This window comes from Brachyhypopomus gauderio, chromosome 14 (assembly GCF_052324685.1).
Source record: "Brachyhypopomus gauderio isolate BG-103 chromosome 14, BGAUD_0.2, whole genome shotgun sequence".
Classification (NCBI taxonomy): domain Eukaryota; kingdom Metazoa; phylum Chordata; class Actinopteri; order Gymnotiformes; family Hypopomidae; genus Brachyhypopomus; species Brachyhypopomus gauderio.
In genome coordinates this window covers 3,925,392-3,946,260 of record NC_135224.1, presented here as the reverse complement: position 1 = coordinate 3,946,260, position 20,869 = coordinate 3,925,392, and the positions used below count along the sequence as shown (strand labels likewise).

At 47.5% G+C, this 20,869-nt stretch overlaps 1 protein-coding gene across 5 annotated transcripts in view; it reads right to left on the bottom strand.

The window, feature by feature from the left end:
- Positions 1-20,869, bottom strand: part of LOC143475180 (phosphatase and actin regulator 1-like) — a 51,824-nt gene continuing 30,955 nt past the window's right edge. For all 5 annotated transcript variants that reach the window (XM_076972940.1, XM_076972941.1, XM_076972937.1 and 2 more), the window contains 9 exons: positions 19,755-19,958; positions 18,498-18,774; positions 13,881-14,071; positions 13,187-13,343; positions 10,505-10,560; positions 9,469-9,530; positions 6,857-6,997; positions 3,213-3,289; positions 1-3,105 (listed from right to left, as the gene is read on the bottom strand). In XM_076972940.1, coding sequence (XP_076829055.1) covers positions 3,090-3,105; positions 3,213-3,289; positions 6,857-6,997; positions 9,469-9,530; positions 10,505-10,560; positions 13,187-13,343; positions 13,881-14,071; positions 18,498-18,774; positions 19,755-19,958 — 1,181 coding nt within the window. In that variant the 3' untranslated portion in view covers positions 1-3,089. The remainder of the gene's footprint in view (positions 3,106-3,212; positions 3,290-6,856; positions 6,998-9,468; positions 9,531-10,504; positions 10,561-13,186; positions 13,344-13,880; positions 14,072-18,497; positions 18,775-19,754; positions 19,959-20,869) is intronic.

Sequence of the window (20,869 nt, the reverse complement as noted above, 5' to 3'; positions counted from 1 at the left end):
TTTGGTCATGGCGTTTAATGAAGATAAAGCAATCTTTAGGACACTGGAAGTTCAATCCACTCCCAGCAAAGAAGAGTTCTCACACACGCACTCATGCACACACACGCACATACACACATTCCTTCCTGTGTTCTCTATACATGTATATGGAGGAGAGAAAAAACAAAAAAAAAAAAAAAACACTTTATTGCTGAATTCACATTCCTGAATCCACCGAATCCAACCGCACGACAGTTTCAGCTCCATACGTGAAACTTCTAAACCTCTTGCCTGTTAGCCAAGTGCTATTTCTATGAAGAGTTCACAAAGCTTTTGAGAAAAGACATTTAGTTCCTGGTCATGTTCGCACTCTTTTTGCTCGTCCAAGCAAAACAATTCAGTGATATAATGCAGGAAACAGAACAAAAGGGACTCTTCCGCCTCAACCTTCGGTTTACCCATCTCCAACGAGGAGTCATGGGAACGGGATCGCTCCCTTCCGAGTTGCCTAGATACAGCTTCACCAGCACTCGTCACCATGGACTCGTGGAATTTTGGCCAAGCGAGGCGGTTGCCATGGTGAAAGAGCTGGTCCCAAGAGTTCTCATGGCCGTGAGGGTCACAGGCCCGCTGGACAATCGCTCCTGTTTGCAACCGTCATTCACAGGAAACGGCAAGCAGTCAGCGTTCATCACACGTGTTTGAGCTTCACTAGCATACAAAAACCTGAAATGTACTAAAAAACATTCATTTACCATGTTTCTAACCCTCGAATAGATTGTGTTTCTCATCAGCAATCAAAGCATACGGATATGGCATTCATAAATTAATGGAAAAAGTGGAAAACTCTTAAGTTGGTGAGTTATGCATGCTAATTAGATGCTAAGGAGCGGAGCACAATTGGTGGGTGACCCTTCATTAAGAGTCAAAATGCCTACAACTCTCTTCCAGGGCATTACAGAGAACACCAGCGTTTCGGACACAAGTGATAGGTCATCGGCGGAGTGTGCCATCTGCAGTAACAGGATGTGGAAACATCACTAGTTGGTTGGGCGTGACAAAGGGAAGTGGACACAGAAGCCGCACTCCCATTGGTTCTTTCAAGAACAGGCATTCCGGACCATTCTGGACAAGACCAATCGATCACAGATGGTCAGAGCTCACTGCTGTTGTGGTGCTGAGGTTCGTACCGGCGGTACTGGAACACCAGAGCGTCCCGCGTGTGGGGGCAGAGTCTCGGCTAAACCTGGTGGCAGGACACGTTCTCGCCCTGTGACGAGACACTGCAGTTCTCACTTTCATGGACATTTCCAGATATCAGATAAAACCTCCCACTGGCCAGTGTGCCAATGGAAAATTATAATAATCAAAGAGAAAAATACAAAGCATCATAAAGACCTTCAAAATTTTGTCCGTATTATAGATTACAGCAAATTTAAAAAAAATATAGATTATTGTAGCCACAAAGGCAATAAGGAGTAAAAATATGACTAATATCCTCATTATGACATTTTACAACAGGCATTAAGAATATTGCTCAGTGTGACTAGGTTTAGAAACCAAAACTAGGGTGGTGGTGGTGTGAGTAGATTCAGGGTCCAGCGTACCAGAGTGGCTCCAAAATCTCTTAATCAGCGGAGTACAAACAGACGTACACTCCAGGATTAGAGCATTATACATCAACAAAACCCATGTATATAAAAAGCAACAGTAATAAATAATTCAGATTTTTAAAAATCCCTGGGTTTCGAGCACAGCCCCAGAAAGAGATTTGGCTCGAGCTAGATGATTTCAGATAGCCAATGAGGCTGAAGGTGACCTTACAAAAATAAACCAATACAAGAAAACAAATTGAAAGAAAGAAAAATTAGCAGCCTTAGAAAAAAAGATAAAGTGTAATTTAAACATTCTTAAAAAAGAAAGGAAACAAAAGAACAGACATAAACGGCAAAAGCGAAGCTGTCTGCACACACGGCCCACCCAAAGCTTTACTCCTGCAAGGCCTTCCTCATTTAAATAAACATCTTCCATGCCTCATTTGAATAATGCAAATGCACAATTAAAATATCCTATTTAAATAATCCGGTATAAACAGAATGTACATTTGGGAAGAACACAAACAAATGTCTGCACTCCACAATTCACAGTTTGCTGCAGAGGTCCATATCAGTCTGTACAGTTTGGATGTACTAGAGAGCGTTTCTAAGACGGCCAAAGGGTGCCAGCAGAGGGCGCTAGTGGGGTGAATTTCTAAATGAATATTGCACAAGGACCCTGTCTGGCTGTGCCATGTCAGCCTATGGTGCGAGTGCCACCTACTGGCCGTGGGAGGGAAAACACAGAGTGACTTTTGGGGCCGAGCCCTCACAAGAGATGGTGAGACGCTCTTCTTCAAATGGCATGTGTGATGTCCAGTGTAGCATTATAACAGGTTAAAGACCTTCTGTGCGAGCCTGGGGAGAGACGCCTCACCAGCAAAATCACCTCAGTCAACCTCACCAACCCTCACCACCAAAGACCTCACAATCACTTCACCACGCACCATCCCCTCAGCACCAAAGACGTGTAGCACTACAAAGAATAAGATGGACTCCCAGACCCAAAACAAACAAACAAACAAACAAACAAACTTTATTAACTCCAGGTGGTGCTCTTGCTACTATGATAACCTGCATTGGTGATGAGGTGGGGGTCAGTTCCAGAGTACTGGAGAGTGTGAGAAAGATACCCCTCCCCCGACTTCCCTACTACCCTCCCTCTTGTGGACACAGCGTCACCCACGGGCCAGTGTCTGTGGTGTGGAGAGGGGGCGTGGCCTGAGCCCACTGGCCAGTGTCTGTGGTGTAGAGAGGGGGCGTGGCCTGAGCCCACTGGCCAGTGTCTGTGGTGTAGAGAGGGGGCGTGGCCTGAGCCCACTGGCCAGTGTCTGTGGTGTAGAGAGGGGGCGTGGCCTGAGCCCACTGGCCAGTGTCTGTGGTGTGGAGAGGGGGCGTGGCCTGAGCCCACTGGCCAGTGTCTGTGGTGTGGAGAGGGGGCGTGGCCTGAGCCCACTGGCCAGTGTCTGTGGTGTGGAGAGGGGGCGTGGCCTGAGCTCAATGCACAGCGGCCGTCTACGGTCTGTGGAACCTGCACACAAACAAACAAACAAACAAACAAACACCACAGTGAGACGTCGCAGCCCAGCGAGCTCTGGCCACACAAAATGAACGCCATCGCCAGGTGCTCCTCTGTACCTGGTTAAATGACGACTGGATTCATGCACCTCCATCTCGTTGCTCTTGAAATCGTTGAGCTCCTTCCGTATGGCAGCCTGCAAGGGCCAAACCCCCCACCCCACCACACACACACACACACACACACACACACACACACACACACACACGGCTATGAGAAATCAATGCAAACGGTCCTGTTAACACAAGCAATTACATGTTTTTATCAAGTATGAAGGACTAAAGTCAGGAGTTACACACGCCTTTAGTATCACACACACGACCGTTACGTTTACATTTACGGTCTTTAGCAGAAACTCTTATTCAGAGCGAGTATGAGGCAGAAGTGTTAATATTCTATGACTAATATTCCAAACAAACAAAAGTGCAGAGAATAAACATTCATTTCGGTCCAAAAACAATCTAAAATGGATAGAAAGAGCATTCTGGGTAGGGAGGGGGCGGGAACACGTCGTATATCCCAGAGTTTGTCCTCTGACTACAGACGTGGACTCCATCTTTTGTGCGACCACGAAGTCATTACTGTAGCGACCACAGGTCATCGCCATAGTGACACGGCCTGAGGAGGCTGGACGGTTAATCCACAAACTGTGTGCCACACTGAGAGCCAAGATGAACTAGCAGGAGCGGATGGATGGACGGAGGGATGGATGGACGGAGGGATGGATAGATGGATGGATACAGAGGAGAGAGGAAGGGAGAGGGAGATTGAAAGGCTTGATCTGGGAGCTGAAGCTCAGATGTGCAGGTCTTCTGCAGGATCAGTGAGGATGTGGTCTTGGTTAGAGGGGAGGGCAGGTGGGGGGGGGGCAGGTGAAGGGGTTTGATTGACAGGTCAGACGTTCATGGTCAGGAGAGGAGGCGGTGTTTGCTCTCTCATCATGCCAGTGTAAACAAGCCAAGACTGAAAGTTCCCACAGGGCAGCAATCCTTCCCAGCATGCTCTGCCAAGAGCCGTACGCAAACAACGACCCCAAACACTCCGGTGGACACGAGGCATGAGACACGGGTTCAACCCCCCTCCCTCTGTGCTAGGGTCATCACATATACGCAAATATGTTCTACAGGTCTATAGTACATATTCATGAAGTTCTCAACCAATGAAAATCCTGATCTCAACAGCCTCTGGTGAAGAGCCTCTTGCTGTAGCCCTGGTGGGTCTGCTGAACTAGCCGTGGTGTGAATGATAAAAGATTTTCCCATGAACTCACATTCTCGTTTAATGTTATTCCACAGAATCACGTTCCCTTTATATGGAATGTTTTCCCAAATAAATACATTCCCTTTAAATATATAATGCATTCCTGATTTGGTATCAGTTACAACCAAGTTTTGCAATTACTACTGGTTGGCAAATGCAGGGTTCTTGCAGGTTTCAGTGAGTTAAATTTAAGACTTTTTTAAGACCTTTTAAGACCATTCTCAGTGAAATTTAAGACCAACACAACATATTACCACAAACAATCCAATGATCCCAGAAACTCTTAAAACATTTTATTTTGATTAATTTAGTTACAGGATTACATTAATTCAATATTTAAACAGATAATCAAAATAATAACATTCTCAACCCAAGCAACCTTACCAACACAACACTAGCATATCTACATACAACCTCACCCTACATATCTCTGACTTCTTCCTTTTCAGTACCAATCTCAGGGCATTTGACTTGGAAAGGAGCTGAGCCATCTTGGATCCAGCCTTGCCCTCAGCTTCTTCTGCAAGAGAATTTGCCACTCTAGCAAGACAAGTGGACACGTCTTCCAAGCTTTTCTTCCTTTTCTTAAGGTCCTCTAAAGACTGCTCAGTCAGCTCTCTTTTCTGGCTCTGGGATTCCTTTTCTTTCCTGATTCATTCCTGATCCAGAAAGAGTCAGTATTTTGACCGTGCTGCACCCACAGATGCTAAGAGTTCCTTGGTGAGGGGAACCTGTGACCCCTCCATGCATTGTGACAGTCACATATGAGTCTGTGTGTGCCAGTTGTGTCCTCTTGCATGTTTTCTGCCTCCACCTCCTTGTTGGAAAATAAGAAATAAAAAGAGAGACGTACACCATCAAATTAAATAATCATACACACATTATACATTTAACAACATGTAGACTCAGCCTATCTTCAAGTATGTCTAAGGCATGGTTTGACCAAAATCCTCACACCCTGCAGCTGATAAAATTTATTAAATGTTACATTTTGGTTAAATTACTGAAATAAATGAAATTATAAAATTAACTAATTAAATAAAGGCTCAGAATTTTCGTTCCCCAGGCCATCCGTATCTTAAAACACACAAAACTTTTTTAACCCCCTACCTTCTTTTCTATTTATTATCCCGATGAAACCAACTTACTTTGTCTAGCCATGCTGAATATGAATTTGAATGTTAACATTGAAAACGTTGGGACACACTACCTGTTTTTACCCTATGTATATATGCCCACTAAAAGGCAATACATCAGTACAATGTAAATAAAACCATGTGCAATCCATGAAACAGAGCATGGGACAGTGGAACATGTTTCAAAACATGACATAACCCATCTACAGGGCATAGTTGTTTTTTTTTACATTTTACATGATTTAACACAGTAAATATATTTTTATTTCCTCTAGCTGGGATTTAGCATGCATTGAAACATTTCTCTAACTCAATGCCATGGACAGTACATGGTTCTGAGATGTTTTTGTATTGTAGCCTAATTGTATAAAATGGTTAACACATTGAAAAGAAGACTGTGGAGCATAAGTAAGGATCACTTACTTTGATAAGTTTTGGTAGATCCTGCGCTGTTTCATGGCCCATGAAATGAGAGCCCATGTACCTCGATTGCACATATCCATTGCTCCAGAACCGAACATGAAGATCCAGCTGTTTGGATTTTGTGGTTGAATTAAAGCTTTCATCGAACATTAACACATACGGCCCGGTAAGAGCGTATCAACTCTCTCTTGATGAAGTCTGCCAAGCCAAATCTAGCTATATATGCGATTTGTTTAGTCCACACGAAAACTTTTTCGCGATATTCGAACCAGGGAACATTGCCGTCACTCTATCCTAATGTAGCCCGAATACCATTAGCCGAAGCACTAGTGATACTGCGGTGGAGTCCGGCGGGACCCGGCACTGACGATAGCGAAGACGGCGGGGATGAGGCACAAAATTGCGTGAAGGCTTTTCGTGACAAGGGCCGTTTCCTGCCTGCGGTTATTATGGGTTTTGTAGTTTAATTAATTAACACGTACCAACACCTGTAGCCCCGCACAAACACAGACAACACAGAACTGACTTCCGGACGTTTCGATTAAACTACACTTTTCTAAAATTAACTAAGGTAAAATTTTAAGACCTGACTAAATTAAATTTAAGACCTTGGATGAAAATCTGGCTGTTTTTTAAGTCTTTTAAGGCCTTAAATTTAAAGTTTTGAATTTCAGACATTTTAAGACTTTTTAAGACCCCGCGGGAACCCTGAAATGTCAGCCGGTTTTTGGCTTCTGGGCTGGATTAAATGTGGCAGCATAAAATGTGGCAGTGAAAACAGAGTTGAGGATTACATCTCGCCCCCCTGGCCCCTCCCCTCCCCGGCTGGCCCCTCCCCTCCCGGCTGGCCCCTCCCCTCCCCGGCTGGCCCCGCCCAGACTTGCCTTGTCTGCAGCGGTGAGGCGTGTCCAGGGCTTGTCGGCCCGCCGGTCGTAGTCCTGTGCGTCCGCCACCTCCACGTAGTCACTGAAGCGGATCAGGATCTTGGCCTCCCTCAGCTGCTCCACCGTGGGCCTCTGGCTGAGCTACGCACACAGGGACAGGGCGTGGTTACACCACCTCCACCTCCACCCACGGGCTTCTGACAGCGCACAAAGCGACTCGAGAGAAGAGGAAAAAAAAACCTACCAGTTATGCTACCAATCAGAGTACCGGGGATGAGTCATCATAATCACACGCTACTCTCTGATCGAACCTCCTCCCGTCCACCATTACTACCGGGTCACCTGTAGCACACCGCTGGGGTTTATGGGTAGTGTAATAACGAGGTGTATCCCCACTCCTCCTCCTCCATACATAATCAGTGTCTGACCACAGCATGGCCACTGAACACACACTGTTAGCTTGATAGTGGTTGTGGAGCTGAAACAGCACTGTTATGGCAGTGGGTGTGGCCTTGGTGCAGCAGTGGGTGTGGCCTTGGTGCAGCAGTGGGTGTGGTGCTAATGCTGGTGTTTTAGGCACAGCAGCGGTACTGGAGATTTTATAGATGACAGTCTAAACGTTTCCTGCCAGCAGTGATGCTGTGGTCATAATCTGTATACTAGTAAATACATGTACCAGTTCTGTACCAGTTCATCTAACAGTTCCTGACGGAGTTATTTCCTGTGCCTTGACCCTCCAGTGCAGTTCCTGACTGAGTTATTTCCTGTGCTTCACGCAGACGCCATTATACAGCGTTTAAATCATCACTGCTGGCCTTTCAGTGTGACGTTTTCCTTTAACCAAGAGGCCAAAAGGCAGACTGCGGTAGCAGCCAACAATCAAAGAATCCACATGGTACCGCACACGTCGTCTCCTGTTCTCCTGCGTTAAAGAACAGGACATTATCAGCTTTCAAATCTCTTTCAAAAAGCCCTTTGTGACAAGAAGCAGTAGCAGATCCCACATCTCGCTGCACTGAGATGAATCATTTAACACCACCAGTCCACACAGGACCCTCCGTGGTAAAGGACTCGTCAAAGCCGTAGCACAACTGGTTAGTGACAGAGACTGGTAACCATCCTGAGCGGATGTCCACACCTGTACAGACGGGTTCTCCAGTAGCTGCGCAGATATAAAACGGGACACGTTTCAGCGAGTGTGAGGCAGAACTGGTCGTACCTTACGGGTCAGTCTGCGTCTGATCTAAGAGAGAGAGCGAGGCAGAACCGGTCGTACCTTACGCGTCAGTCTGCGTCTGATCCAAGAGAGAGAGCGCGAGGCAGAACTGGTCGTACCTTACGGGTCAGTCTGCGTCTGATCTAAGAGAGAGCGTGCGAGGCAGAACTGGTCGTACCTTATGCGTTAGTCTGCGTCTGATCTAAGAGAGAGCGCGAGGCAGAACTGGTCGTACCTTACGCGTTAGTCTGCGTCTGATCTAAGAGAGAGAGCGCGAGGCAGAACTGGTCGTACCTTACGTGTTAGTCTGCGTCTGATCTAATAGAGAGAGCGTGAGACAGAACTGGTCGTACCTTACGGGTCAGTCTGCGTCTGATCTAAGAGAGAGAGCGCGAGGAAGAACTGGTCATACCTTACGTGTCAGTCTGCGTCTGATCTAATAGAGAGAGAGAGAGAGCGTGAGACAGAACTGGTCGTACCTTACGGGTCAGTCTGCGTCTGATCTAAGAGAGAGAGCGCGAGGCAGAACTGGTCGTACCTTATGCGTCAGTCTGCGTCTGATCTAAGAGAGAGAGCGAGGCAGAACCGGTCGTACCTTATGCGTTAGTCTGCGTCTGATCTAAGAGAGAGCGCGAGGCAGAACTGGTCGTACCTTATGCGTTAGTCTGCGTCTGATCTAAGAGAGAGCGCGAGGCAGAACTGGTCGTACCTTATGCGTCAGTCTGCGTCTGATCTAAGAGAGAGAGCGAGGCAGAACCGGTCGTACCTTATGCGTTAGTCTGCGTCTGATCTAAGAGAGAGCGCGAGGCAGAACTGGTCGTACCTTATGCGTTAGTCTGCGTCTGATCTAAGAGAGAGCGCGAGGCAGAACTGGTCGTACCTTATGCGTTAGTCTGCGTCTGATCTAAGAGAGAGAGCGCGAGGCAGAACTGGTCATACCTTACGCGTTAGTCTGCGTCTGATCTAAGAGAGAGAGAGAGAGAGCGTGAGACAGAACTGGTCGTACCTTATGGGTCAGTCTGCGTCTGATCTAAGAGAGAGAGCGCGAGGCAGAACCGGTCGTACCTTACGCGTCAGTCTGCGTCTGATCTAAGAGAGAGCGCGAGGCAGAACTGGTCGTACCTTACGCGTCAGTCTGCGTCTGAACTGGTCATACCTTACGGGTCAGTCTGCATCTGATCTAATAGAGAGAGAGAGAGAGCGTGAGACAGAACTGGTCGTACCTTACGTGTTAGTCTGCGTCTGATCTAAGAGAGAGCGCGAGGCAGAACTGGTCATACCTTACGCGTCAGTCTGCATCTGATCTAAGAGAGAGAGTGCGAGGCACAACTGGTCGTACCTTATGCGTTAGTCTGCGTCTGATCTAAGAGAGAGAGCGAGGCAGAACTGATCGTACCTTACGCGTCAGTCTGCGTCTGATCTCCCTCTTCTCCTCCAGCTCCTCCTGCTCATTCCGCGCTGTAAGAGATCAAGAGGTCAGAGGTTAATAGGTTTTCACCCCACATGAACACCGATTTCTGAAACGTGTACCTTAGGTGTAACATATAGAATGTGAAGTTCAAAAGGAATAATAATAATAATAAAACAACACAGACAGGAAGGCAGATATCTCTTTAGTTCCACCGCATCACACAATCCTTCTCCACATCATAACCAAGTTATCATAAGTTATCATCATAACAAACGATTATGTTGGCGTTCACGGTTCTACTTAAGAGAACCTGCCAGATCTGTGCCGGAATAAAAACATTTGAACGGGCTCATTTCCGTGTGTGTGTGTGTGTGTGTGTGTGTGTGTGTGTGTGCGCGCGCGCGCGCTTCCTTCAAAAGAATTCCAGCAGCTCAAAAACACAGAGAGCTGTTTGGACCACATCGCCCTGAGATGCTGCCTCTCTGCACACGAAAAAGGCTGGTGTTGAAGAAAAGCAGCACTATTACATATGACTAAAGGCTCGAGTTTGTCTAAAAATGTCTCTCTTTGTTTTTGGAGGCCAGGGAATCTAGACCACTACATAACCTACATGGAAACTAAACTGTCTAACATGCAATTCAGGGACACAGTTGACTGAAATGACAGAAATATCACAGCAAAACCTTAAACCTTCGACACCCCGGCAACTGTGGGTCTCTAGCCAGTTGTCTAGCCTTCATGGTCCCTGGGTAACTGCAGACATTTTGGTGATTGGCTGCTTGTGACCTGAAGCCTCAGAAATTCTCAATTCTCTCGTCCACAGAGGAGAAACTCTTTGTTCCTCTTAGAACCGACACTACGTCATTACATGCATAGATCATGCAAGAAATTACTTTGTATTTGTTTTTAAAGTTCATTTTGTCCCAAATAAATGTGTCCCTTATACTCACCTACAAGAGAAAAGTAAAAGTCATCCAAAATATTTGGAGAATACAGGGCCACCTTGAGAAAAGGAACTCACGTTTCAGAATGTTCCTCTGCTCCAGCTCTTCTGCTGTCGGCCTTTGGTTCAGTCTCCTGCACGCACGCACGCGCACGCACACGCACACACACACACACACACACACACACACACACACACACACACACACACGGTTATTCAGTAAACAGTCCACTGCTGCACAGCTAGTCTTCATATGAAATTCCTGAGAAGGTCTGTGGAATGAGGAGTTTGGCCAATGATGATCCGATCTGGATGAACCGTGCAAAGAGAGAAAAGAGCCAGGAACACAAGGGTCCAAATAGCAGCAGTTCTGCAGTGTGAAGCATGCTGTATTATGGGCTGAAGCATGCTGTATTATGGGCTGAAGCATGCTGTGTTAAGGGCTGAAGCATGCTGTATTATGGGCTGAAGCATGCTCTATTATGGGCTGAAGCATGCTCTATTATGGGCTGAAGCATGCTCTATTATGGGCTGAAGCATGCTCTATTATGGGCTGAAGCATGCTCTATTATGGGCTGAAGCATGCTCTATTATGGGCTGAAGCATGCTCTATTATGGGCTGAAGCATGCTCTGTTAAGGGCTGAAGCATGCTGTATTATGGGCTGAAGCATGCTCTGTTAAGGGCTGAAGCATGCTGTATTATGGGCTGAAGCATGCTGTATTATGGGCTGAAGCATGCTGTATTATGGGCTGAAGCATGCTGTATTATGGGCTGAAGCATGCTCTATTATGGGCTGAAGCATGCTCTATTATGGGCTGAAGCATGCTCTATTATGGGCTGAAGCATGCTCTATTATGGGCTGAAGCATGCTCTATTATGGGCTGAAGCATGCTCTATTATGGGCTGAAGCATGCTCTATTATGGGCTGAAGCATGCTCTATTATGGGCTGAAGCATGCTCTATTATGGGCTGAAACTGCAAGGATAGCAGTTATTCTCCCTCAGGCACATCTCAGACCAACACAGGGAACTGGTTGAGCGTTCGTGCTGGTGTAGGCCGTGATCGTGCGCACAACATTCCCGTGGTCCTAGCTTCACTCTTACACAGAGTATCGGATCTCAAAAAAGTGACTGATGCAAGACCTACCGCACACGCACGCACCCACACTCGCGTGCACACGTACGCACCCACACTCGCGTGCACACGTACGCACCCACACTCGCGTGCACACGTACGCACCCACACTCGCGTGCACACGTACGCACCCACACTCGCGTGCACACGTACGCACCCACACTCACGTGCACACGCACACACACTCACGTGCACACACCCAGCACGTGCATCACCAGCTCTGCTGTTGTGTTGGGACAGTTACACCCCAAGCCTCACACAGTGGGTTATTAACGCAGAGACACAGGCCCGTGTGCTCAGCCGTGGAGGGATTGGCTGCTCTGTTCTCAGAAAGTTCCGGAAGGCCGACAGCTGTCCCTATAGCAGGATGGGTGCCAGACCAACAGAAATCCCCCCTCTCCACTCCCCTCATCCTGACTGCTCTGTGTCTCACACCCTGATTGAGCCCTTGCACTGAAACATCCTTCATGTTCAACCCAGTTTGATCACTGTGATGAGCTTTAGTTCTGGGCTTTAGTTCTGGGCTTTAGCTCTAACTCAGTAGTTATTGTGCGTTACTGCAAGCCTCCATTAAAACTGTGTGAATTCCATTTTCAGCATTGTATAAAGTTTATGAAATCAAAAACAAAACTAACATTTCTCTCTCTATTTTTACAAACTGCAGCCTGATCTTGTCTGGCCGCTGGTCTGGCCTAGCCGCTGGTCTGGCCTAGCCGCTGGTCTGGCCTAGCCACAGCCGAGTCCACTACTCAATACCTTCAGCTCCCGGAAGCCTTTCAACAGGGAAACTGCACTAGAATGACTGAGTCTCCTTCAGCTGGCAACAGCCAAGCTGCACTGCTACCATGATGAGTCACCGAATATGAAAGGGAGAGTGTGTGTGTGTGTGTGTGTGTGTGTGTGTGTGTGTGTGTGTGTGAGAGAGAGAGAGAGAGAGGCAGAGAGTGTGTGTTTGAAGGTGGGAGAGAGTGTGTGAGACAGAGAGAGTGTGCCACTGCACCTCTAACTCAAAGACCCCTGCAAAGGATCTACATGCTTGCTACAGACATGGGGAGGAATCAGTGATGCACCACTCTATGCACACACACACACACACACACACACACACACACACACACACACACACGAGAGAGACTGACAAACCATGTTAGAGAGCATGGAATAGAGACAGAGAGAGTGCTGTGGAGTAAACAGACATTTACATTTATATAGAGACAGTCAGGGAGAAGGAGTGAAGGTTGTAGAGACAGACAGACGAGAGACAGATGGACGAGAGAGACAGACGGACGAGAGACAGACGGACGAGAGAGACAGACAGACGAGAGACAGACGGACGAGAGACAGACGGACGAGAGACAGACGGACGAGAGACAGACGGACGGACGCCATGCAGTGCTGCAGGTCCAGGGCCATCGGCGCTGACGGAGCTCCAGCTCTCGTTCACTGGGCTGCTGACTCACAGCTCAGAGATGGAGGCGGAAGTCACGCCCACAAACTAAACAGGTTCACGCCCACTACAGGCTGATCAGAACCTCACCCGTCTTTGTGGATTTGGGTGACTGAGCGGGTATGATACACGTGTGTGTGTGTGTGTGTGTGTGTGTGTGTGTACAGGTAACCGTACCGCGTGAGCTTGGTGCCGATCTGCTGTCTGGACTCGTGTCTCTCCTCGTCCGTCTGCATGGGCAGAATGTTCTTATCCTCCAGCTCCCTCTTAGACGGCCTGTTGCTCAGCTTCAGAGCCAAGGAGTCTTTCCTCAACACCTTCAGGGCTAAAGTACCTGCACACACACCACACTGAGTGAGCACCCATAATGCAGCTTGCACAGCACCACCCACAGGCAGGGTGATGAACTGCAACAGAAGAGCCAGCACACTCAGACCCAGCCATGCCTGAGAGAAGAGAACACACAGAACTTCTGCCTAACGTAATTATTAAAACATTCCACATGCTCAGTGTCTACTATAGCATTAAAGACCTGGGCATTGTGGGAAGGCCCTGGGGGTGTGGACCGTCAAACGTGGCTCACCTACACACTACCAGCTGATGAGCTTTTGCAGCCAGTGTGTGTCAGGAGCTGCTACTGACCACGGTTCATTACTTAATGCCCTCACTGGCTAAACCTAAAGCCATTAGAATGAATCCAGAGCCAGTTCTCTGTACCTCCTCCTCCTTCTTCTGGATCTTCTGCGTGGAGGTTCTGAGCACGGCTCATACAACCTCCCGCCCGGCCGGCTAGCGCGTCTCCAGCTGACGCAGACCGACGCGGCCGCTCCGTGTGTAGTGGGTGTTATTCCTACAGAGCGCACACACTAACTTGTGAAAAGAGAGTCGTCATCCTCTTCATCATCCTCATCCTCCTCCTCCAGCTCGTCTTTGTACATGCTGGGCAGATCCTCGTAGTCCGACTCACTGGGCAGGTTCTCCTTGTCGTCCTCGCAGTCAATCACCACTGTAGGAACCGTCCTGCCCTCCAGAAGACTACACTGCCCAGAATGCAGTGCAGAACTGCCATGAAAAGTAAGAGTGTTCATGAGTCAGAAAAGAAAGGTCACTCCTGATTGTCTGTTACACAGTTCCAACATTCTCTGTTCTAGTAACAGACAACAGTCCTTGGTTATGTGACATTCTACATATAGCACTGTTACTGTAACAGTACTGTAACACTCAGAAAGGCCCATTACTAATGCACGATCACATACTTTGAGTAAGTATATATTATTGACAAACACATCCAAACCTTCTCCACATACTAAGCACGCTTGGCGGATGACTGGAGTTACATCTGCAAGTTTGAGTGGACCCATAATGCAAAACAAAAATCATTCTAAAACGGGTAAACGGTCACTGCTAGAATAACCGGTACAAGTTAAAGTACACTAAACATCGTGACAATGTAAAAACCCAACACTAGCACAGGTGAACAGACAACCACAGCCTCGAAACTGACCAGGAACGCATGGACCCAAGGTAGCAGAGAGGATGTAGCGGATGACTGGTCATGTGATACGAGGGCATTTCACCACACCATGTTCACGCTTTGAAAATACTGGGTTTGAAGATCCTCAACAACTTCAGAGCTCAAGAGACCAAATCACAAACTTCCATTTCCAAAATATCCATCAAGAATGAGGTCTGTAAACATGGTCTCTACTGCTCAGGCTGAAGCGGATCTCTGGTGTGTTGCGTAACCGGCGTGAGCTGTGGACCGGCTAGCTTCAGAGGACACTGGCAGTGTTTGGGCTGTGGTACAACGCCAGCGTGTACCCAGCGGGACGAGAGAGCGCGCGAGCGAGAGACACACACACACACACACAGTGCCCAAATTCCATCTTTATGGCGGGTTAAGTAGGCCACAGAGTGCATGGTGGGTTCGCTAGCTGGGTCAGGCCTTAGAATGGCAAATGAGACCAGCGTGTAACTGCCGTGGCCTGCTCTCGTTCCAAAATCTAAAAAGAACAAAGCTAGCTGTTATCCGTCTCCTCCCATCGCTGTGAGACCTCATTCTGACATTACTAGCCATATCATTTTAGACATACAGTAGCTTATGCTAGTCTCTAGTAGTTCTAATGAAACACACACACACACAAACATGCACACGGACAAGGTTCCTATTAAAACCCTTTGTGAAAGCTGCAATTCCTGCATTAGCGCCCTTCATCAGATCAAGTGAGAACATTGTCTTTCAAACCCTGGTGCACACATCAGAAGGAGAGACCGTCTGACCAAGGCCGTCTCGATCCACTGCCAAACAAACTAATGGAAATGGTACTGATGTAAAAACCGGACAGCACTGGAGTATTGTTTTGAATGTTCAGTTGGTATTATCATAGTTTTTGCAACAAAATGTACATAATAAAAGCCGTCCAATCAGAATGTGGCCGCATCTATACAACATCTGCTTACATATTTTGGTTTGATGGTAAATCTGAAGCAAATAAGGACCCAAAAGCGTTTTTGTTATGCTTTGGTTCAAACCAAAGGTGCGGAATTACAAATGCAAAGAACACCTTTAATACATCAAGCAAAAGACCAATCCTTTGAGCTTTTGTGAAATGTAAAAATATACTGGATATAAAAAATTATTCACACACATGTAGTGAAATATCGTGGGGGTAAACACACATTAAAAACGTAGAACAACCTCTCTGAATACTGTGGGTTTACACATCAAGGTATGTGTTAAAATGAGGTAAATACAACCTTCAATCAGCAACAACAGAACAACAGATTCCACTGTATTTATTGAACAGAAAAGAAGCCAACACACAGAAGCCCTTTGTGAAAAGCAAAGAACCTTGTAGAACTTTCTTTAGCAGTGAGAACGTGAAGATCAGTTGTTTATAAGAGTCTCTCACATTTCTCTGGAGGGGTTCTGGCCCACTTTTCTTTACAACGTTGTTTCTGTTCATTGAGGTTTGCAGGCGTTTGATTATGCACGGCTGTCTTAAGGCCCCACGCCAATGTTTCAGTTGAACTTGAGGTCTGGACATTGACTAATTCATTGCAACACTTTGCTTTGTGTTGGGGGTTTATTGGCCATCCTGTTGTAGATTCACTGGAGTGTTGGGATTACGGTCCTGTTGTAGATTCACTGGTGTGTTGGGATTACGGTCCTGTTGTAGATTCACTGGAGTGTTGGGATTACGGTCCTGTTGTAGATTCACTGGAGTGTTGGGATTACGGTCCTGTTGTAGATTGACTGGTGTGTTGGGATTACGGTCCTGTTGTAGATTGACTGGAGTGTTGGGATTACGGTCCTGTTGTAGATTCACTGGAGTGTTGGGATTACGGTCCTGTTGTAGATTGACTGGTGTGTTGGGATTACGGTCCTGTCATGTTACAATTTCAGCAAAGCTTCAGCTGTCTGATAGATGTCCTAACCATAAACCTTCTCAGACTAATGGGCAGCAAGAACTGCTTCTGTGAGACTGATGTTGGTCTTTCCTTCTTGGTATGAAGTGGCCAAAAATGTCTGTTCTTACAGAGGGGGATCACCCTGGCCGTCCTTACAGAGGGGGATCACCCTGGCCGTCCTTACAGAGGGGGATCACCCTGGCCGTCCTTACAGAGGGGGATCACCCTGGCCGTCCTTACAGAGGGGGATCACCCTGGCCGTCCTTACAGAGGGGGATCACCCTGGCCGTCCCTACAGAGGGGGATCACCCTGGCCGTCCCTACAGAGGGGGATCACCCTGGCCGTCCCTACAGAGGGGGATCACCCTGGCCGTCCTTACAGAGGGGGATCACCCTGGCCGTCCTTACAGAGGGGGATCACCCTGGCCGTCCTTACAGAGGGGGATCACCCTGGCCGTCCTTACAGAGGGGGATCACCCTGGCCGTCCTTACAGAGGGGGATCACCCTGGCCGTCCTTACAGAGGGGGATCACCCTGGCCGTCCTTACAGAGGGGGATCACCCTGGCCGTCCTTACAGAGGGGGATCACCCTGGCCGTCCTTACAGAGGGGGATCACCCTGGCCGTCCTTACAGAGGGGGATCACCCTGGCCGTCCTTACAGAGGGGGATCACCCTGGCCGTCCTTACAGAGGGGGATCACCCTGGCCGTCCTTACAGAGGGGGATCACCCTGGCCGTCCTTACAGAGGGGGATCACCCTGGCCGTCCTTACAGAGGGGGATCACCCTGGCCGTCCTTACAGAGGGGGATCACCCTGGCCGTCCTTACAGAGGGGGGATCACCCTGGCCGTCCTTACAGAGGGGGATCACCCTGGCCGATGATCCCTTGATCAGGGGCATTTGATTAACAGCACCGGACTGCTATTTACCCTCTTAATCCCCATAGAAACAGTCAGGCTGTACTTAAACATTCACACACTGCTGCTGCACTCGGGCCTAGTTTGTTAAATAAATAATGACACAGTGTTATCGGTCATGTGTTGTGCTTTGTCTGAGGTGGGATTTACCTCATTTTAAGACCTGCTAACAACAGATTGATCATGTACCAATGCATAAAATAACAGAATACAAAAACTGTGACATCTTGCATGTCACTATAATTTTACCCAGAATACCTCTTTAGTCATCACTCTAGAATCAACGTGTGTTTACGCCTGCAAAATACAGACAAAATGACTATATTATATATTATATTATACGTTCAGTGGTGGTTCTGGACCATTTGAACTGGTGGGGCACCCACAGACTCCACCAATGCACCACCAACATTAAGTCAGTGTTCTGGATCATTCATATTATTCAGATAGCTTATTCGTTTATGCAGATTAGCCTACATGACTGTTAGAATAAAGGCAGATGCAACAGAGGAATGTTCACATCAAGCTCGATGCATTGTGTTTTATACACTTGTATTGCTTCATAAATGTGTGGGAGACTTTCACAGCTTAATGTCATAAATTCGACAAAAACAGACGAGCAGCTAGCCGGCTAGTTCGCAGCTCTTCCTGGGTTTGAAGAACCCAGTCAGGATCCCGACAGGATCCCCACAGGATCCCGACCGGATCCCGACAGATCTCGTCCTCCCTTCAGCTTCTGTACTGATATAGTACTGAGTCCAGATGGAGAGAAGGTGGAACTACACATCGTGGATTAATAAATGGGCCCAGAGACTAATGAAGGGGACATTTCACTAGTCCATCACCTGCCTGGCTGTGTGAGTCTATGGCTTGGGGCCAGATCACACCAGCCTCTCCCAGAAAATGTGCATTTTTCTGATTAACAATAGGTGGTGCTATTGTCCTCATGTACACCTCAAATCTCCAAAAAAATCTGCTACTTAAGATAAACAGACAATGTGGAGAGCAAAATGGATTATGGATTACACCTGATGTCTATTAGTTAAAAGACTAATAAAGACTATCACTAATATTACTACTACTATAACTCAGTACTATTGAGAGACAAGCTAATTTTTCCAGGGTTAGGAAGGCGGAGTTAGGAAGGCCCTCCCACTCACCTCTCCAGTCTCTGCATGTTCAGCGCTAGCGTCTTGTTCAGCTCCTCAATAATGCGACTGGGAACGCCACCGTACTGAAGCTGGTGGGGGTGGCCGTGGTGACCACCGCCATGGTGCATCATGGGAGTGCACTTCTGGGGGTAGACGGCCAGGGGGCTGGGCGAGGAGACGGGTGGCTCCAGCCCTCCGGAGGGGACGCAGATCATCACCTTCTTCGGAGGAAGAGGAGGAGAGGGCTTCCCCTGCAAGCATTGCAGCTTGAGGGCCTGACACGGCTCTGGGGGGGGGGGACACGGCCGGGGGGGGGGGGGATGAGAAATGAGAGCAGAGGTAGCGACTGGATGAATGTAATGACCACAGTGAAGAGTGAAGAGACTGAATAAAGCTTTGATTTGCACTCATTGATAGTCTACTAAATCTTGGGTGATTTTCTTCACAATCTGGCAACCCAGTCACTGAGGTAGCCATTTTGAAGTCACACTGCCCTCTCAGAAGAACGTCTTATGAAATGACTATTCATCACAGCCCGAGGTTAGGCACATACATAAACGCTTTCCCTCATCAATAACAAATCAGAACAAAGTGCATTTCAAAATTGTATCAGTACTTATTAATTTACAAATGATTGGGGTAGTGAGTTAGTGCAGGAAAAAACTACTTGTCAATTTTTTTTTGCCCCCCCCCTCCCTTTCCCAGCATGCATTGCTCAAACTCGATTTGGGTCTCGTGATGTACAGTACCAGACAAAAGCATCAGAAGTTCATGTGTTAACAAAACAAACCCTACTTGTCTTTGTAAATGCTCGAACGTCCTAGTTTTACACCTATTTTTATTGTCCTATTTTTACTTGTTTTTTTTATATAGGTGGTCTGCTCCCCATCTGTGTTTAATCCACACTGAAGTCATGCTGTGGAGCACAACGCACTTCTAAAATGGGCTCCCTAGGAGACTGATGGACCTCCGGATCCACAGCGTTCTCCTAACTGGACCAAGTGTCTCCAACAGCAGAAAATAGCAGGAAGCCATGATGTCACCCACAGAAAGCCATGTCATCAGAGCACTGAAGTCATTCACAGCAGTGCGGATATAAAACCCAGAACTCAAATTGACTTGGGAGATTTCTGACCGAAAAACAATCTACAACAAAAGCAGTGAAGGACAGACGAAAGGGGAATTTCACGGTTTAAATCAGGCAGATGATGAACAGCCTGTGTGGACGTAGCAGAGCTGTGTCCAGGAGCGGGGCTCCAAGCTCACCTGTGATGTGATTGGTCTGGCGGGAGAAGGGTTTGGGGGGGAGGGCGGGCGGTTGCTTGTGGAAGAGCGGGGGTTTGGCAGGGTTCTCCTGCATGTCAACTGGGAAGTTAACCGATTTCTTCACAGGCAGGACCAAAGACGACTTCATGGAGGGGTCCTGAGAACAGACCCCACCCTCCATGGAGGCCCGGAATTCAATCGTGGCTGCAGAGAACAAAATATACAGTGTGGGTAATTAAGTTCACATAATACAGACCATACCTTCAGAAGTTTTTTTCCTCAGTCATTGCACTTTACATATATTTATATAATTGATACAGGTTTCCAAAAAGCACAGGAAACTTTGAGAAGCTGCATGAAAACTCTGAGGATAAGAACGCTGGCCTCCAATAAACATGAAGATGTTTGATGAAGAACTAGCTCCTCCATCACTGCCTCCAATGTGAAAAATGCTTGTACATCAGTTCTGAGGAAAATATTGCACAAAGTACATCCCCTTGTGAATCCCCTGTTCTACAGCAACCAGTCAAGCAATGTCTTAGCACAGGCTATTGGGTATGGACCAACACCACAGGCTACAAAATGTAGAAAAAGTAAATGGATGACTGATTAATGTCTGATCAGACATATGAACTAAAAGCCCGTCTAAAAAAGCTTGGTTACGGATACGGCAGGCAGCAGAACTCAGCGCAGCGGGACACGTACGGGCGGGACACGTGCTAGCTCATGCTAGCATAAGTTAGCATACGTTTAGATCCTGAATGTTTAGAAATCTGATATATTGGTCCGTCTCCAGCCGATCTGTCTTAATTATGAGATTCACCATTAATGGTGTAGGATGTCCAAGAAGACCTGCAGGAAGGGGAGGGGCCAAAGTCCAGACGTGTAAAGGAGCGACGCGGTCTGGGCCTTGGACGCAGGCACCGAGCCCACACCCTTTCCACGATCCTTCCCAGCCTGCCAGAAACGCTCTCCTGCGGTCTCTCATGTCCACGATCGATCTCACCAAGCAAACCTCACACGATCACCTCCTCCAGAAAGCTCATCAGCTTTAACTACATCAAGGACATTTGGTTTACTGCTGATACCTTGTTGGCATTAAATGTTAAATGGTC